This window comes from Mesoplodon densirostris, chromosome 1, assembly GCF_025265405.1.
Source record: "Mesoplodon densirostris isolate mMesDen1 chromosome 1, mMesDen1 primary haplotype, whole genome shotgun sequence".
Taxonomy (NCBI): domain Eukaryota; kingdom Metazoa; phylum Chordata; class Mammalia; order Artiodactyla; family Ziphiidae; genus Mesoplodon; species Mesoplodon densirostris.
In genome coordinates, this window is record NC_082661.1 from 35,016,783 (window position 1) to 35,032,477 (window position 15,695).

At 42.0% G+C, this 15,695-nt stretch overlaps 1 protein-coding gene across 3 annotated transcripts in view; it reads left to right on the top strand.

Moving 5' to 3' along the window:
• MYOF (myoferlin) overlaps positions 1 to 15,695 on the top strand; it is a 157,087-nt gene that overhangs the window by 100,954 nt on the left and 40,438 nt on the right. For all 3 annotated transcript variants that reach the window (XM_060101948.1, XM_060101957.1, XM_060101963.1), the window contains exons 26-35: positions 1,947 to 2,110; positions 4,682 to 4,796; positions 6,272 to 6,377; positions 7,915 to 8,060; positions 9,991 to 10,164; positions 11,228 to 11,336; positions 12,416 to 12,493; positions 14,437 to 14,618; positions 14,712 to 14,870; positions 14,995 to 15,093. In XM_060101948.1, coding sequence (XP_059957931.1) covers positions 1,947 to 2,110; positions 4,682 to 4,796; positions 6,272 to 6,377; positions 7,915 to 8,060; positions 9,991 to 10,164; positions 11,228 to 11,336; positions 12,416 to 12,493; positions 14,437 to 14,618; positions 14,712 to 14,870; positions 14,995 to 15,093 — 1,332 coding nt within the window. The remainder of the gene's footprint in view (positions 1 to 1,946; positions 2,111 to 4,681; positions 4,797 to 6,271; positions 6,378 to 7,914; positions 8,061 to 9,990; positions 10,165 to 11,227; positions 11,337 to 12,415; positions 12,494 to 14,436; positions 14,619 to 14,711; positions 14,871 to 14,994; positions 15,094 to 15,695) is intronic.

Below are 15,695 nucleotides of genomic sequence, written 5' to 3' on the forward strand. Positions count from 1 at the left end.
GACAGAATTCACCCATCCATCCATCCACCCATCCAAGCTTTTAGGGAGTGGTGGCTTTATGTCGGGCACAGAGGCAGAGGCTGAAGATGATGAAGCAGCCAAGCCCTGTCCTCAAGGATCTCAAAATCTATCACAATAATAAAACTGGGTGTCTTGTTAGAAAGAAACCCACCCCGAGGACTGTGATTCTGTAGCTGAGTTAGGGATTAGCACCTGCAATGTGGGTGGATACAGGGCATTGCGGTCCACTTTGAGAAGCAGTGAAACCCATGGGAAACACAAAGTCCTTAGGATGCAAGCTTTGAAGTGCGACTGGAGAGAAATAGAGGGTGGGCTGGAGGCCTCAGGGGAGGCCCTGAGTCACAGATGTTGATGGTCAGTCATCTGGGTGGTGTGGAGGGGGCATCAGAGCACATGTGGGAGGGGCTCGCTTCTGCCCTCCTGTGGGATTTCTTGGCATCCACCTGCCCTACAGCTCTGTGGCTGGGGCCCAGAGAAGCTAGCACTGAGCAAGGAACAACCCTTCCTCTGTTTCCCACTTCCACATCCTTCCTTGCATAGAGCGAACTCTAGTTTCAACAGGTGTAGAGATGATCCACCCATTTTAGTTGTTTTGCGTGACTCTAGTTTCTCCAAATTCTAACAGCCTCTGAGTACCAGAAGGGGCACACTAATGACAGTAATGGAAATTTCACTCGTTCTTGCCTTCCTGGGCTAATACCAGACCTCAGTTCTCTGCAAAAATTCCCCCCGCCAAATTTCTGGGGGTCTCACTAGTGCTGTCTTAGATATTGCTCTGAGCTTTAGGCACAGGGGGCTGTGAGACTTGGGGGCACATGCATGGCTTCTTTGGTTTCCAAGTGACAAGGACACAGAGTGGAGGAGCAGTTCCTGCCACTTCTACTTGGAAGCCAGCATGGCTGTAGTATAATCCAGGTGAGGACCTTGGCATGGACAAGAGGGCAGCAGCAGCAGTGGAGATGGGAGCCTCATGTGGCTTTGAGGCCTTTAACTAGCAGCTGTGGGGCAGGACCATTAGCACACGTGAAGCACCTCAGAGACCTACAGTTTCCTCATCAGGCCCCTGCCCAAACTTCTTCCATCATCCTTCAGCCAAAAACTCCCCTGCTGCTTATGCAAATGGTCTTCTCAGTGAGCTCATCAGCAGACAAACAGAGATATCAGCTTGGACCCAAACAGAGACTCTGACCACTGGCAAATCTCAACCCTCTTTATGGTTGACATAGTGAAAAACAGACCATTGTAGATTTTATAAATTCTGTCTTAGAAAGGAATGCCCTGTAAACCTGGGTCTGCCATTGCCACAAAACCTGCTTCCAGAAAGGTCTTGGTCTACTCACCATACTCCAGAGGGGATGAAGGCTCAGAACTTCTAGGCCACATAAAAGCTGGGTGCTAAAGGACCTTCATGTTTCAGATGGATTCTTTGTGCTGCCCAGGAAATGTACCATTAATTATAATATTGTTTCTGTGGGGAAATGTGCCCAACTTCTTGGCAGCAGACTTATAAATAAAGTTTTAGAAGACTACATGTTCATAAATTGAGGACTTTTGTAGGTATCTAAAAGATTAGGTTCGGAGCACTATTTGGAGCCATTGAAAATAATGGTAGAAACAACTAGCATGATATATCAATGTTTACAAAGCACTTTCACAATCATTTGTACATTTGAACTTCAGAACAACCCTATGAGAAAGGTAGTATTATCCTCAGTTTACAGATGAGAACACTGAGTCTTAGAAAGATGAATGATTTACTGAAGTTGCATAATCAGCAACAGCGCAACTTAGGTCCATACCTTCTGAATATAAAGCTTTTTCACTTTTCCTCATTGTTTAGCCTAGGTCCTAGATGGACTTGAAAATTTATGTGTTGGCTTTATTTCTTGCTCCCTGATGATGTTTCTCCAATTTCTTTTTAATAGTATGAAAATCAAGCTCTTATGTTTGGAAAATGGGGCACTTCTGGATTAGTGGGTCGTCATAAATTTTCTGATGTCACAGGAAAAATAAAACTCAAGAGGGAATTCTTTTTGCCTCCAAAAGGCTGGGAATGGGAAGGAGACTGGATAGTTGATCCTGAAAAAAGGTAAGTTTTTCATTTTCTGAGAAAAAAGGATGGTAATGAAGTCTTTCCTTAGAAATTGCTAAGTGAATCTTCTCCATCATCATTCTTGATCATATTTACATAACACCCACTGAGCAGAAGTAAGTCCACAGAAACTCACAGAAACTTGAAAGATGTCATCAATATCCCGTAATAAAACAAAAAAGTATAAAAAGCACCTGGTACTAACATTATTGAGAACTTATGATGTGTGAATGTGTGAAGCAGTGGGATAAACACATGCATCATCTTACTGAATCTGGATTGCAGTCCTACAAGATAGGTGGTATCAGAAATCATGAGGAGTCTGAGATTTTTATCCTACTTGCAAGCTAGCAAGGTCACCTGCCACAGTTTCGTGGATGTTGGCAGGAGACACAAGACTCCTAAAGCAGAGACAAAGGACTTTTTTTTTTTTTTTTTTTTTTTTTTTTTTTGCAGTACGCGGGCCTCTCACTGCTGCGGCCTCTCCCGTTGCGGAGCACAGGCTCCGGACGCGCAGGCTCAGCGGCCATGGCTCACGGGCCCAGCCGCTCCACGGCATGTGGGATCTTCCCGGACCGGGGCACGAACCCGTGTCCCCTGCATCGGCAGGCGGACTCTCAACCACTGCGCCACCAGGGAAGCCTGACAAAGGACTCTATTGCCCACAGCAAATAGTAGTACCAGAGTATCAACATTTGCTCCTGTTCTCCAAGCCCCAATTCCCACAGGGCGACAAAAAGAGGGCCAGGTGACACTTGCACATGAAGTGGACTGTATAATAGGAAAGGAACCCTGAGCTTAGGGCACCTGAATCCTTTATAATGGGTAGGTAGTAAGCATGCTGGCCCTTTGCTCTGGAGAGAAACACTATGTCTTCTGAGGTTGTTCCTCATATAAACATCCTTGAGAAGATCATGGAGCCTGTGTTTAGACTCACAAAGAATTATCTCCCAACATAAAATAGTATTATCTCCACTTTACAGATGAAACTGAGACCTAGAGGGATTAAGTCACTTGTCCAAAGGCACACAGACTGTGGGTGAGTGGTGTAGACAGGGCTAGAACCCAAATCTAGCCTGGGCACCAAAACCAGTTCTCAACTGTTATGCTGGAATGTCTGCAGGAAACAGTAGAGGGCATAATTTAAGTGGATGAATTGTATGGTATGTGAATTATATGTCAAAGGCTATTATTAAACAGGAAGAAAGAAACAGTACAGGGGGCAAGCATGTGTCCGCTGGAGTCTGGAGGAAACGAAAGCCTGGTTTCTACGTGTTGCCAAAAGCACTGGAACCAGAATGCCCTCTTTTCTCCAGCTCAGGACAGTGTACTTGTGTTTGGAGGAAACACGCTTGTGAAGTTGGATTTTAAGACCTTAAACTAGAGTTTGCTCTCTCTGTCCACATTTGTTTCCCATAATGACACAGGATTAGGGAAGGAAGGAAAGAGGTGTGCTGGGTCTGGTCTGTTAAGACCCAGTGTCTGCACATGATTGCTTTTAACCCATGACAGCTTGCTTTGGATGGAGTTGGGGTTGCTGGTGAGGGGAAGGGAAATGGGATTTGAATTGGAAAGAAGGAAGGAAGGTTAGTGAGGACAGGGAAAGGCCAGGGGAATTGGGACTGGAAAAGCAGGTCAGAGCCTGTCGGAGCTGGATGGGACCCCATAGGTGGCAGCCAGTTCTCTTCTCCTTCTCTGGGGCCCAGAGAAGTGACGGACAAGCCCAATTGATACAAAGGGTGGGAACTTTCTGTTTTCTGATTTCTTTCCAGTGCTTGATTCTAGGGAAGGATACAGCAGGGGAAAGAGGTAGAGACAGTAAAAGGGAAAAAGAAACCTCACTTGAGTGGATACCTGGCAGAAGACTTAAGTCAAAGTTGGAACCTCTGTACTTTCTTCTCTGGGTTGTCAAAATAGTTCTAAATCCAAGAGGAAAATTGGCATGGCAGGGAGTCAGTATGGATTTCTCAAGTGCCCAAATGGACTTTGGAGTCTTAAATGACCTGGTTTGGCTGTCATCCCTACCTAGGAACTATCCAGAAAATGTAAACTCCTCCCTTCAGTTTGTGTTACGTAGACCAAGCAAGCCATGAGTAAAAGTTTCCACACTAGGCCCCAGGAGACCGTCTCCATTCCATTTTTTAAAATAGGTAGAAAGAGGGAAGATGACTCTTTATTCTTTTGAACTGTTAGCCAAGAGTCTTGCTGAGAAAATGCTGAATGGCCCTGACCTGACACAGAAACAGAAGCCTGGTCCCTAGATGAAGCTGCCCACAATGCTGTTTTCCCAGTCCCCACCCTAATTACTGGGCAGGAGCAACTTTGATAATTTGAAAAGTTCTCTGTAATTTAGCGCTCATTGTTCCAGCGGCCCCTCTTCAAAGGAATGTCAAAAGCTATTAGTACAAAGAAGAGTTTGGAGTGGAGAACCCAATGGGATAGACGAGGAGGGAACGGGGGCCACCCCCAGGGTGTAGATGTCTCCCCGCCATTGGAAATAGATGGGGTGGTCAGTGACCACCTTTGGTAATGTTTCTCCTTTGGTAACGCGAGCCTCCTGTCCCTCAGCCTGCTGACCGAGGCGGATGCGGGTCACACAGAGTTCACAGATGAATTGTATCAGAACGAGAGTCGCTACCCCCGGGGCCAGTGGAAGCCAGCAGAGGACACCTACACGGATGCGGTGAGTGCAGCTCCGGGGGATAAGCCCTCCTGTGTGAGCTGGGAGAAACCATCGCTGGATCACCAACCACAAGGCGGAGCTTCCTGGTCCCTTCTGCTCCATCTCATGTGATAAAGCTTTCCCTTTATAACTGGAGCCTCCAAAGCGCATCTGTAATTGATTCCTATAGGAAAGACATGGGGCCTATTTAACTAGGTGTTGGTACATGGTAAAGTCTGGGTTGTGAAATTTTTTTTACTATATTTATTATGGAACTAGTTTTTAAGATCATAACAAATTGAATGCTCATGTCTTTAGAATACTCAAACAGCATAAAAGGAAATTAAAAGTAATTCTTCTCCCTGATCCATATCCCATCCCCACCCCCAGAGATAACCACTGAACCGCTGATAGCAGTTTTCTGTTCCTATACAAATATATAACTTCTTTTTTTCCCCACCTGAATTGTGTTGCATGCACAGTTTTGCAACTTGTATTTTTCACATAATATATCTTGGACATCTTTTGATATCAATACATACAGGTCTATGAGCCATTTAAAAAATTCCTACAGAGTGTTTTATTATATGTACCCCTCTATAATTTATTTAACTAATCCTCTCCTTGTGGATAGTCAGGGGTTTTCCCCCCAGTCTTTGTTTTTTATAAACAATGTGACAATGAACATCCTTATACATACATTCTTATTCACTTATGAAAGTTTGTCTGTAGGAGAGGCACCTGTTGGCTTGGTCAAGGTTTCAGTGCATATAAAAATTTGACAAATATTGGCAAACTACTTTCAAAGAGGTTGTACAAATTTATATTTCTAGCAATAGCATAGGGGATTGTTTTTCTAGACACCCTCCCACTTTAACATCTTTGTCAGTACATGAATAGATGGTATCCTGTCGTTATTTCAATTTTCACACTCTTAAAGTGAAGCTGACTATTTTTCTATGTTTACGGACCTCCTTTATTTCCTTTACTGTGAACTTTTTTCATAACTCTGTCAGTTTTAATGCAGAACTTAAGTCAATATTTCACGTAAACTTTGCTCAGTCTTACATGATTAGCATCTACAACCTCCTGTAGCATTACCCCATTCTTGAAAACATGTGGTTTTCATGCTTTATCCATCTCTGATGGGTTCTCTGCAATATAACCCCTCATAAAGAGTTGCATCATTTCATAATATTAAGTTGAACCATATGAAATTGCTGATATTTGATCATTTTTGACCTACAAAAACAATTTCCCATGGTTTAACATAACATATTCCCTAATAGTGGAAGCAGAAAGTATTCTTTAAAAATCTAGTTATTGTTCAACAATCGTGTATAAATAAAGATTATGGCTTTTTCTGAGAAAGATTGATGTGTATGATGGTATTGAAATGAGTGAGTCTATAGTTAAGTGTGAGGAATTCTATCTCACCTTTGCATCTTATTTAACACACTGTGGCTTCTTTTTCTCTTTTTTTTTTTTTTTTTAAGAACGGTGATAAAGCAGCATCACCCAGCGAGCTCACTTGCCCTCCAGGTTGGGAATGGGAAGATGATGCATGGATCTATGACATTAATCGTGCAGTGGATGAGAGAGGTAACATTTCAGACCTATTACCTGACCAGGGACCCTCCAGCAATGCCTTGGTTAAAGTCAGGTTTCCTTGGGAGGGAGGAGTCTCACGCCCCTTCGTCTAAGATGACCAGGTCAGGTGGTGTTACCTGTGACTATTCAGATGCAAAATCTGAAGGACAAGCAACTACTTGGACAGGTGCAGGGTGGCGTCTGTCAAGAATGAAAGATACAAAGTAACAGGATGCCGGGTGGCTGGACTTTGAGATGCCGGGGATCCAATGAGAATTTGGGAGGGGACTGGAGTTTGGAGCTTCTCTAGTCTAACCACAGTATATCCTCCCTGGGAACATCACACTCGGGCCCCCTAGCTCAGAAAAAAGAACTGCAAAATGCCTTAAAAGTCACCCTACTCAGCAATAATGCAGATTATTGACATAGCTTCTGGTAATGATATTTATCCTTTTCTTTAAAAAAAAAAAAAATTATTTATTTATTTATTTTGGCTGCATTTGGTCTTCATTGCTGTGCACGGGCTTTCTCTAGTTGTGGTGAGCGGGGGCTACTCTTTGTTGCGGTGCGCAGGCTTCTCATTGCCGTGGCTTCTCTTATTGTGGAGCACGGGCTCCAGGCTCACGAGCTTCAGTAGTTGTGGCACGCGGGCTCAGTAGTTGTGGCTCTCAGGCTCTAGAGCGCAGGTTCAGTCAGTAGTTGTGGCGCACGGGCTCAGTTGCTCTGCGGCATGTGAGATCTTCCCAGACCAGGGCTCGAACCCATGTCCCCTGCATTGGCAGGCAGATTCTTAACCACTGCGCCACCAGGGAAGTCAGATATTTATCCTTTTCTACAAATAGTAATCTAAAGTTAAATGAACTAGAACATTTAGAATTGTCAAGAGAGAAAATTTGACTTTTAAATTTCTTACAAGAGGGAATAGTACACACGAAAGAACTAGCATTGATAAGGAAGGTTTCAAATAGATTATGTTTCTTGATGATCTTGATGCACACACCAGGCCTTTTAATAATAGTTAATGTTTTTTGAGTGCAAACTATATGCTAATCATGGTCCTAGTGCTTTGCATGCATTATTTTGATTAATTCTTTTGAAAAAGGTATATTTTACCTTTCTGCTGGGGAAATTGGACCATCAACAGGTTTACTAACTTGCAAGAAACTTTAAAAGTAAACAGCCCCCATGTAGTGATGCAGGGGTTTGAACACAGGCTGTTGACTACACAGGCCATGCCCTTCATCACTGTCCCCAGATGCCTCTTGCATTGTGCTTTACTCTTAGATGCACTCAATTACCATGAATGACTGGAAGTAGAAACATGGAGGAGAACCCCAGGGCCGCAGAGGAAGCTTCTTGAAGAGGGATCCAGGGGAATGGGGCTGTATTCAGTTTGGCTGATGGCAGCAAAGTGATAGGAGCAGTGGCGTTCAATCATGACAGTGGAGAATGTTGCGGGGCAGAGAGTGACCGAATGACTCCTGGAACTTTATTTGGCAATCTGACAAGTGCATCTCTCTTGGATAACCATTCACAACCTCTGTTCCAGGCTGGGAGTATGGAATTATCATTCCTCCTGATAATAAGCCCAAATCCTGGGTTGCAGCAGAAAAAATGTATCATACTCATAGACGCCGAAGGCTGGTCCGAAAACGCAAGAAAGATTTAACACAAACCACTGCAAGTACTGCAAGGGTAAGAGGAGCAGTGGGAGGGAGCTGGGGGCTCCGCCTTCCAGACCACACAGAACCACGGTTAACTCGGCGACTTCTACAGGAACCATTTGCCAGTCAAGGGCCTGATGCCCTGCTCAAGGGTTATAAAAGTGTATCCCCACCCCAAGCCTGCTGTTTTAGGAACTCTGGGGGTGGAGCCCAGCATTCCGTGTTTCAGTAAGTCTTCCAGGTGATTCTGAAGCAGGCTAAATAATGAGAAGCAGTACTAGAAACATTATTTTGGTAGCATAATGTAGTAGTGGCAATAGCTCAGGACTTGGAACAAGACACCTGAGGATTCAAATCCTGGCTTCATTTCCTTTCTCATCTGCAAAATGGATATAATATGCATCTAATTAGGGTATTATAGGCTTAAATGGAATAATAATAAATTGAGTGGAAAAATAATACTCAGAACAATCATAAGTGGTATGTTCTGTGTGCTTTTTGTGATGGTAGGTACTGAATATACATCATCTCCCATCCACAAAATCTGCATTTTTATCCTCATCTTACAGACAGTGTTCACAGAGGTGAAATGGATTTGCTTTAGGCCATGTGTCTAGTAAGTGATAGAGTGTTTGAACCCAGGCTAAGGTCATTCCAAATACGACCTCTTTCTATTCCACAAAATGCCTGACTCATAGCAGATGTCATGAAGTGCCTTTTTATTAGATAGTGAGCTTTTTGGTACTTCTAAGGTTCCAAAGCTCAGGACCTTGTTCCTAATAAATAATGGAGTAGAATGAGTGAGCTAATGAATGAATATTTGTTTTGCAATCATCCTTATCCTGATAGGGTGAGAAGTTTCTAGAGGCACTTGACTCCCTCCTTCCACATGAGAGCACCGAGGTGAAGTGGAAAGAACACTGAGCCACCAGTCAGAAGACCAGAAACATGGCCCAGTTCTATTCTACCAAAGAGTATTGTTGAGACTTAGATCATGCTCCCTAACCTGCCTCACTCCTGGATGCATAAAATATTTTGGTGTCACTAGTAATACTGCCAGAAGGTCAATTACAAGATTGTCCTTGACCTGGGTTTTCTGTTTATTCAAAGTTGAAAAAAATAACCCCTACATGGAACTCTTATTTCTGAGATCATAAATATTATTCAGTATTATTTTACATCTACTAAATCTAGTCATACTTTTAAGATAGTTACATAAAATTTCCACCACTGAAATGTCAGCTACAGGAGGGCAAGGACCCTGTCTTTTTCTTCACTGCTTCCTCAGCTCTTAACCCAATACCACACTTAGAGTTACTGAATGAACTGAAAAAAAAAAAAAAAACACTGAAAACTGAGATAATTATATATAGTTTTTAAGATTAAAAGTGCTATCATCGTTAGATAGTAGTTATTACAGAAGTAATATACCCTGATTTACTTATTAGCTATAGAAGCTATTACCTTAGACAAGACACTTAAACCCTAGGGAGGATGGTATCGTTTTTTTCCCTCTATATATAAGATGGACATAATAATATTTTCCAAACTATATCGTAATGGCAATGTTCTTATGAGCTAATGAAGTGAGGAAATAGAAAGCAATTTGGAAAAGAATCCATTTGCTTTACCCATTCCCTCATGCTGCCCCCAACCCCTGCTACCAAGTCTGAATAAGGTGCCCCTCCTGATGGTACAGCCACCACTCATTTCATTTCATCTCATCTCATTTCACTTTCCTTGCCTGCTTATCTCTCTCTATCCCCCCAGTCCATCAGCTCTGCAAGGGCAGAGAGCCTGTCTATTTTGTTCTTTGTTGTATCCCTGGCTCCTAGCCCAGTACTTTGGCACAGAGTAGATTTTCAATATGTATCTGTTGATGGATCACATAATCTGCTTTATCAATATAAGGAATATTGTTATTATGATTATTATCATTAAATGTTTTACTTCTATTTTAGGCCATGGAAGAAGTTAAAGACCAGGAGGGCTGGGAATACGCTTCTTTAATTGGCTGGAAATTTCACTGGGAACAGCGTAGTTCAGATACCTTTCGCCGCAGATGCTGGAGGAGAAAAATGGCTCCTTCGGAGACGCATGGCGCAGCTGCCATCTTTAAACTTGAAGGTGCCCTTGTAAGTAATAAATAGCCAAAATTCAAATCATATTTGCAGAGGGAAAATACATGAGTGTTGGATATAATACCATCGACTCCAATACTGTAAGACTGCACATAATTTGGGAGAAAGCTGCACATCCTAGGTGCTCAATAATTTTTGTAGAATGAATAGACCATTCACATATGAAAGGTTCTAAGAAGCACGTTTAATATTATTTCCTCTAGCCTTTTCCACGTATATCTGTTCCAAAACCTTTGCTTCAGGTGACATCTGTTAACATCTCTTTGGATCATACTTTGGAAACTACAACTGTTCAAAAAACAAAGAAAAATATGCAGATATGAGGGGAAGGAAAACAGAAGGATGCTTACAGAATTGGAGAACAATTCATATGGAAGCACAATAAAAAGGCAGAGAAGAAAAAAGCACAAAGGTGGAAGGAATTAATAAGAAAATGGTCATGGTTGACTTAAAACAATGTGGTAGTCAGGGACCATTTTTAGAAATTTGTGTTTGGGGCTTCCCTGGTGGCGCAGTGGTTGAGAGTCCGCCTGCCGATGCAGGGGACACAGGTTCGTGCCCCGGTCCGGGAAGATCCCACATGCCGTGGAGCGGCTGGGCCCGTGAGCCATGGCCGCTGAGCCTGCGCGTCCGGAGCCTGTGCTCCGCAATGGGAGAGGCCACAACAGTGAGAGGCCCGCGTACCGCAAAAAAAAAAAAAAAAAAAGAAATTTGTGTTTGGACACAACCTATTTTTATATTTCTACACAGTGATCCTTCTCTGTTCTTCTTCCACTGCTCTTTTTCCTCCTCCCTTCCTCTTAATCCACTTATGTATCCTTTATGCTCCTCTTTTTTTTCTTCACGGGCAGGGTTTGGTAAACCTGGCCTTGGCGGGTAGAAAGGCTGGCTTCGACTTCTTGCTCTGTCGCTCTCCTGGGCTTTATTCATCTTTAAAAAATAGAGTGATTGGATGAAGAAAATCTCTTTTAAAAGTGACTATTCCATTTGTTTGTAATTCTTACCTCTTCGATTGTTTTTAGGCATTGTTAATTGGTTTTCCTGACTCTTATTTTAGGGTGCAGATACTACCGAGGATGGAGATGAAAAGAGTGTAGAAAAACAGAAACACAGCGCCACTGCTGTGTTTGGAGCAAACACTCCCATTGTTTCCTGTAATTTTGACAGTAAGTTTTAAACATGTATTTGTGTTTTTCACTTCTATGACGTTCATCTCAAGGAAACTCTTTGAATTCACCAAATATGATAGATAAAAATCCCTTTATGCAAATGTGACTTTCATTTTCATTACTTGATGGAGACGATTTTAAAAATACAGTTTTCAAAATTATATTTGGGGTAGAGGGTTGTCAAATCATTGATTTCAACATAATCTGTCTGATATGTACTCATGCTACCTATTAAGCTCCCGCAAAAGATTATTCTAATTGGAAAAAATGTTCAAAAAGTTAAGGTTGGTTTCAATGATAACCTTCAGGAATTTTGGAAGCAGATCTACTCTAATAATAATAGCAAATATTCATATAAGTCTTAGCATGTGCCAGGCACTCTACATATATTAACTCATTTAATTCTTATAACTACCCTAGAAGGTAAGTACTATTACTGTTCCCAGTTTTGCAGGAGGAAACCAAGTGCAGAAAGATTAAATAACTTGACCAAGATCTTATAGCTTGTAAGCACTACAGACAAGATTTGAACTCAAGTAGTCTGGTTCCCAGAATCTGTGTAATGAATCAGAATGCTCTCCTGCCTCTCAAATTATGTGTGTTTGCAGGGGCAGGGAGGGATGGCAGCATAGTGGGAAGGATCGTATATGCATTAATATAATAATGATAAGGAGTATAAAGTCTTTGGAATATCAAAGAAACGTTTAGCAGAAAACTGTTTCCTAGATCTGGTGCTGAAATAGTCTGGAAAGCCCTATTTCTATAACTCCTAGAGACCAAGTGTCATTTTAAAGGTCGGCGATGACAAGCAGTACCCTAAATCCAGGTACTTTACACCAGGAGTATGTTCTCCTGATTGACTCACTTGCATTGAGCTTCCTGTAGTACTTTTTAAATAAGTTTCATTTTGCAGGAGACAGAACTACTTTGGGAAGACGTGTCATCACCACTGTATATGTGTTCTTTACCGTGGGGAAATAGATTTGGGTAACCCATTTATCTGAAACATATATTATCTCCAAATAGAAATACAGTGTTCTGTTTCTTGTAAGTAACCTCCATCCTGTTCTTTTTAGGAGTCTACATTTACCATCTGCGTTGCTATATCTATCAAGCCAGAAACCTCATGGCTCTAGACAAGGATAGCTTTTCAGGTAAAGGGAAAAAGTCTCCATCTCACATGTTATTACACAGCAGGCTAGCTTGATTCTGCTTTTCATCAAGTGGATGCTTTGAGTTATTTCTCACAACAACAAAAAGCCTTTCTGTATTGAGAGTAGTTTGATATGCATGAAGTCAATTGCTCAGTCATTAGATACTTGCTGAGTATGCCGAGCATGGTTGCTGAGTGCTGGAGAAGATTCATGGTCTTTTAATACTAATAATCATTAATTGATTAAGTGATTAAAAAAACACCTTAAGAAAAGCAGTTTCTGCTTTCTGTTTATAGCTGTGATTTTACCCCTGGGCTCTTGGGTTAATTGGTAAGTCCTCACCTTTACAGATATATTTTTTGTAGCTCTCTTAAGTTGACAAAAAGATCACCAGATCACCCATTCCCCTACTTTTCAGTCCATCTTGACCTCCTCTGCTGCCTGCTCCCCAATTCCCAGCACCATCAAACCATGAGGCTTCATCACCCCTCACACTGACACCCCAGCTGCTTTTGTTGCCTTTGGACTGGTTCTAAGAGGAAGGTTCTGGGCGCCTGCTGCTGGGGGATTTGTGCTGTTGCTAGTGGGACCATGAATAGTTCCTGGGCTCCCTGGGCTATAGCGGGGGCATTCTACTTCAGGACCTGAAGGCCATCAGAGCTTCCCTGGGGCTTCTACGGAAACAGCTCTAAGAGCAGTTACCTGACACTCCAGCATGCTTACATCAATTGCGAGGTATGTTCTGAGCACTAATATTAACCAACATATGTGAATGGTTTCCTTTTCTCACGAATTAAAGCAGATTCAAGGTTACCTCTGTAATACACATCTCCAAAATGGTTTTTGAAGACATTTTTGAATATTCACCACCAGGGGGCACTCAATCATTGAAAGTCAAAGTTAATTTCTCGACTCAAGTTGCGTAAAACTCTAAGCACATTCCTTCCAGTTTGAGATAAAAGATACATCATCAGGACAAAAGCAAGGAATCCCATTCATAAGATGCTGCAATGCTAAAAGCCAAGCACCCTTTTAGCTTATGCAAAAGCTTCAAGTTAGACAGCAGGGTATTGCTCAGACAGGTCAGCTCCCAAGCAATTGCAAAAAGGTTTGGTGAAATTATTTAGCATGGAGGAGAAATGGATTACTTCTTTTTTTTTTCCTTATCTTTTTTCAGCTTTATTGAGATATAGTTGACAGATATAGTTGTAATATATTTAAAGTGTACAACGTGGTGATTTGATATATGTACACATTGTGGAAGGATTTCCACAACATTCATCGTCTCTCATATTTACCTGTTTTGTGAGTGTGTGAGAACACATAAGTTCTACTTTCTTAGCAAATTTCAATTATACAATACAGTGTTAGCTGCAGTCACCATGTTATACATTAGATCCTCAGACCTTATTCATCTTGTAGGTGAAATTTATACCCTTTCACTAACTTCTCTCCATTTCCCCTGCCCCCAGGCACCCTGACAGCACCATTCTACTGCCTGTTTCTATGAGTTTGACTTTTTTTGTTTGTTTCACATATAAGTGATACCATGTAGTATTTGTGTTTCTCTGTCTGGCTTATTTCACTTAGCATAATGCCCTCTAGGTTCATCCATGTTGTCACAAATGGCAAAATTTCCTTCTTTTTTAAAGCTGAATTATATTTCATAGTGTGTATCTATCTATCTCTCTATATTTTTTTCTTTAGTCATCTATAGGTTGGCTTTCATTTCTTTGGTGGTTTACTTTGCTGCACAGAACCTTTTTTAGTTTGATGTTGTCCCACTTGTTTATTTTTGCTTTTGCTGCCTTTGCTTTTGGTGTCAAATTCAAAAAACCATAGCCAAGCCAGTGTCAAGGAGCCTACCCCTATATTTTCTTCCAGGAGTTTTACCATTTCAGACTTCAGCCATGGCCCACTGTTATTCTTTTTTTCTGTTTTAGATCCATATGCTCATGTCTCCTTCCTTCATCGAAGTAAAACCACCGAGATCATCCACTCAACCCTGAATCCTACATGGGACCAAACGATTATATTTGATGAAATTGAAATTTATGGGGAACCCCAAACAGTCCTACAAAACCCACCCAAGGTTGTCATTGAGCTTTTTGACAATGACCAAGTGGTAGGTAATTGAGAATTTCTAAGATGGCTAGGGAAATGATGGAGATTTATAGGGATGTTTGTCAGGGAATTTAAGGATTGCTTGTTTCTCTAGGGCAAAGATGAGTTTTTAGGACGAAGCATGTGCTCTCCTCTGGTGAAACTAAACTCAGAAATGGACATCACACCCAAACTTCTCTGGTACCCAGTAATGAATGGAGACAAAACCTGTGGGGATGTCCTTGTAACTGCAGAGCTGATCCTGAGGCACAAGGTACTTACTGAGTTCTCACTCATCTGTTTTTTCAGAGTAGCGAATCAAAACACTTGTTAACAACTCCAGGCACTATTTACTTGAACTAAAGGGAGGCATTGACATTTCCATGTTTGTTTCACAGGATGGCTCCAACCTTCCCATTCTTCCCTCGCAAAGGGCACCAAATCTGTACATGGTCCCCCAGGGCATCAGGCCTGTGGTTCAGCTCACTGCTATTGAGGTATGCTGCTCACTCTGTTTTATTGATCAACTCAAATGGATGTGGCTATAGAAATGGAATCTTTCGTATAGGAATGGAATCTTGCTGCATCTTCTCTTGCTGTCTCCAATTTCCTATAGAATTTGTCTAAAAAATTGAAATATTCATGGAAATAGAATGCTTGTCAAAGCAATAAAAACAGGTCAATCCCAACATTCCTGAGGGAATCTAGCATTCCCATTTACTGGGAGCCAGTGGATTTCTAAGTTTCCTGTGTCAACTGGAGAACTGGGAGAGAGGAGACAGACTCAGAGCAGCGTGTCTTTATGTGCAGAGAAAAGGGGACCTCAGAGGGAGGTATAGGGAGGGAAGGGAGGAATGAGAGACGCTGACATGTCAGACAGAGCAGATACAGAAGGAAGGAGCCTGATGGACAGCGTCCTGCCTACTATTGAGGGCTCTCCCTCTGTTTGGTCAAGCAGGTGTTACCTGGAGATTTCCATTCTTGGGGTCTTGCTAAGACGGAGGCAGATGACTTTAAACAACAGCTCTTATTTTTTACTTAGTGCCTGCATGTCAGTCCCTGTGTTAAGAAGTTTACACTTGATCCTCAGAATAACCCA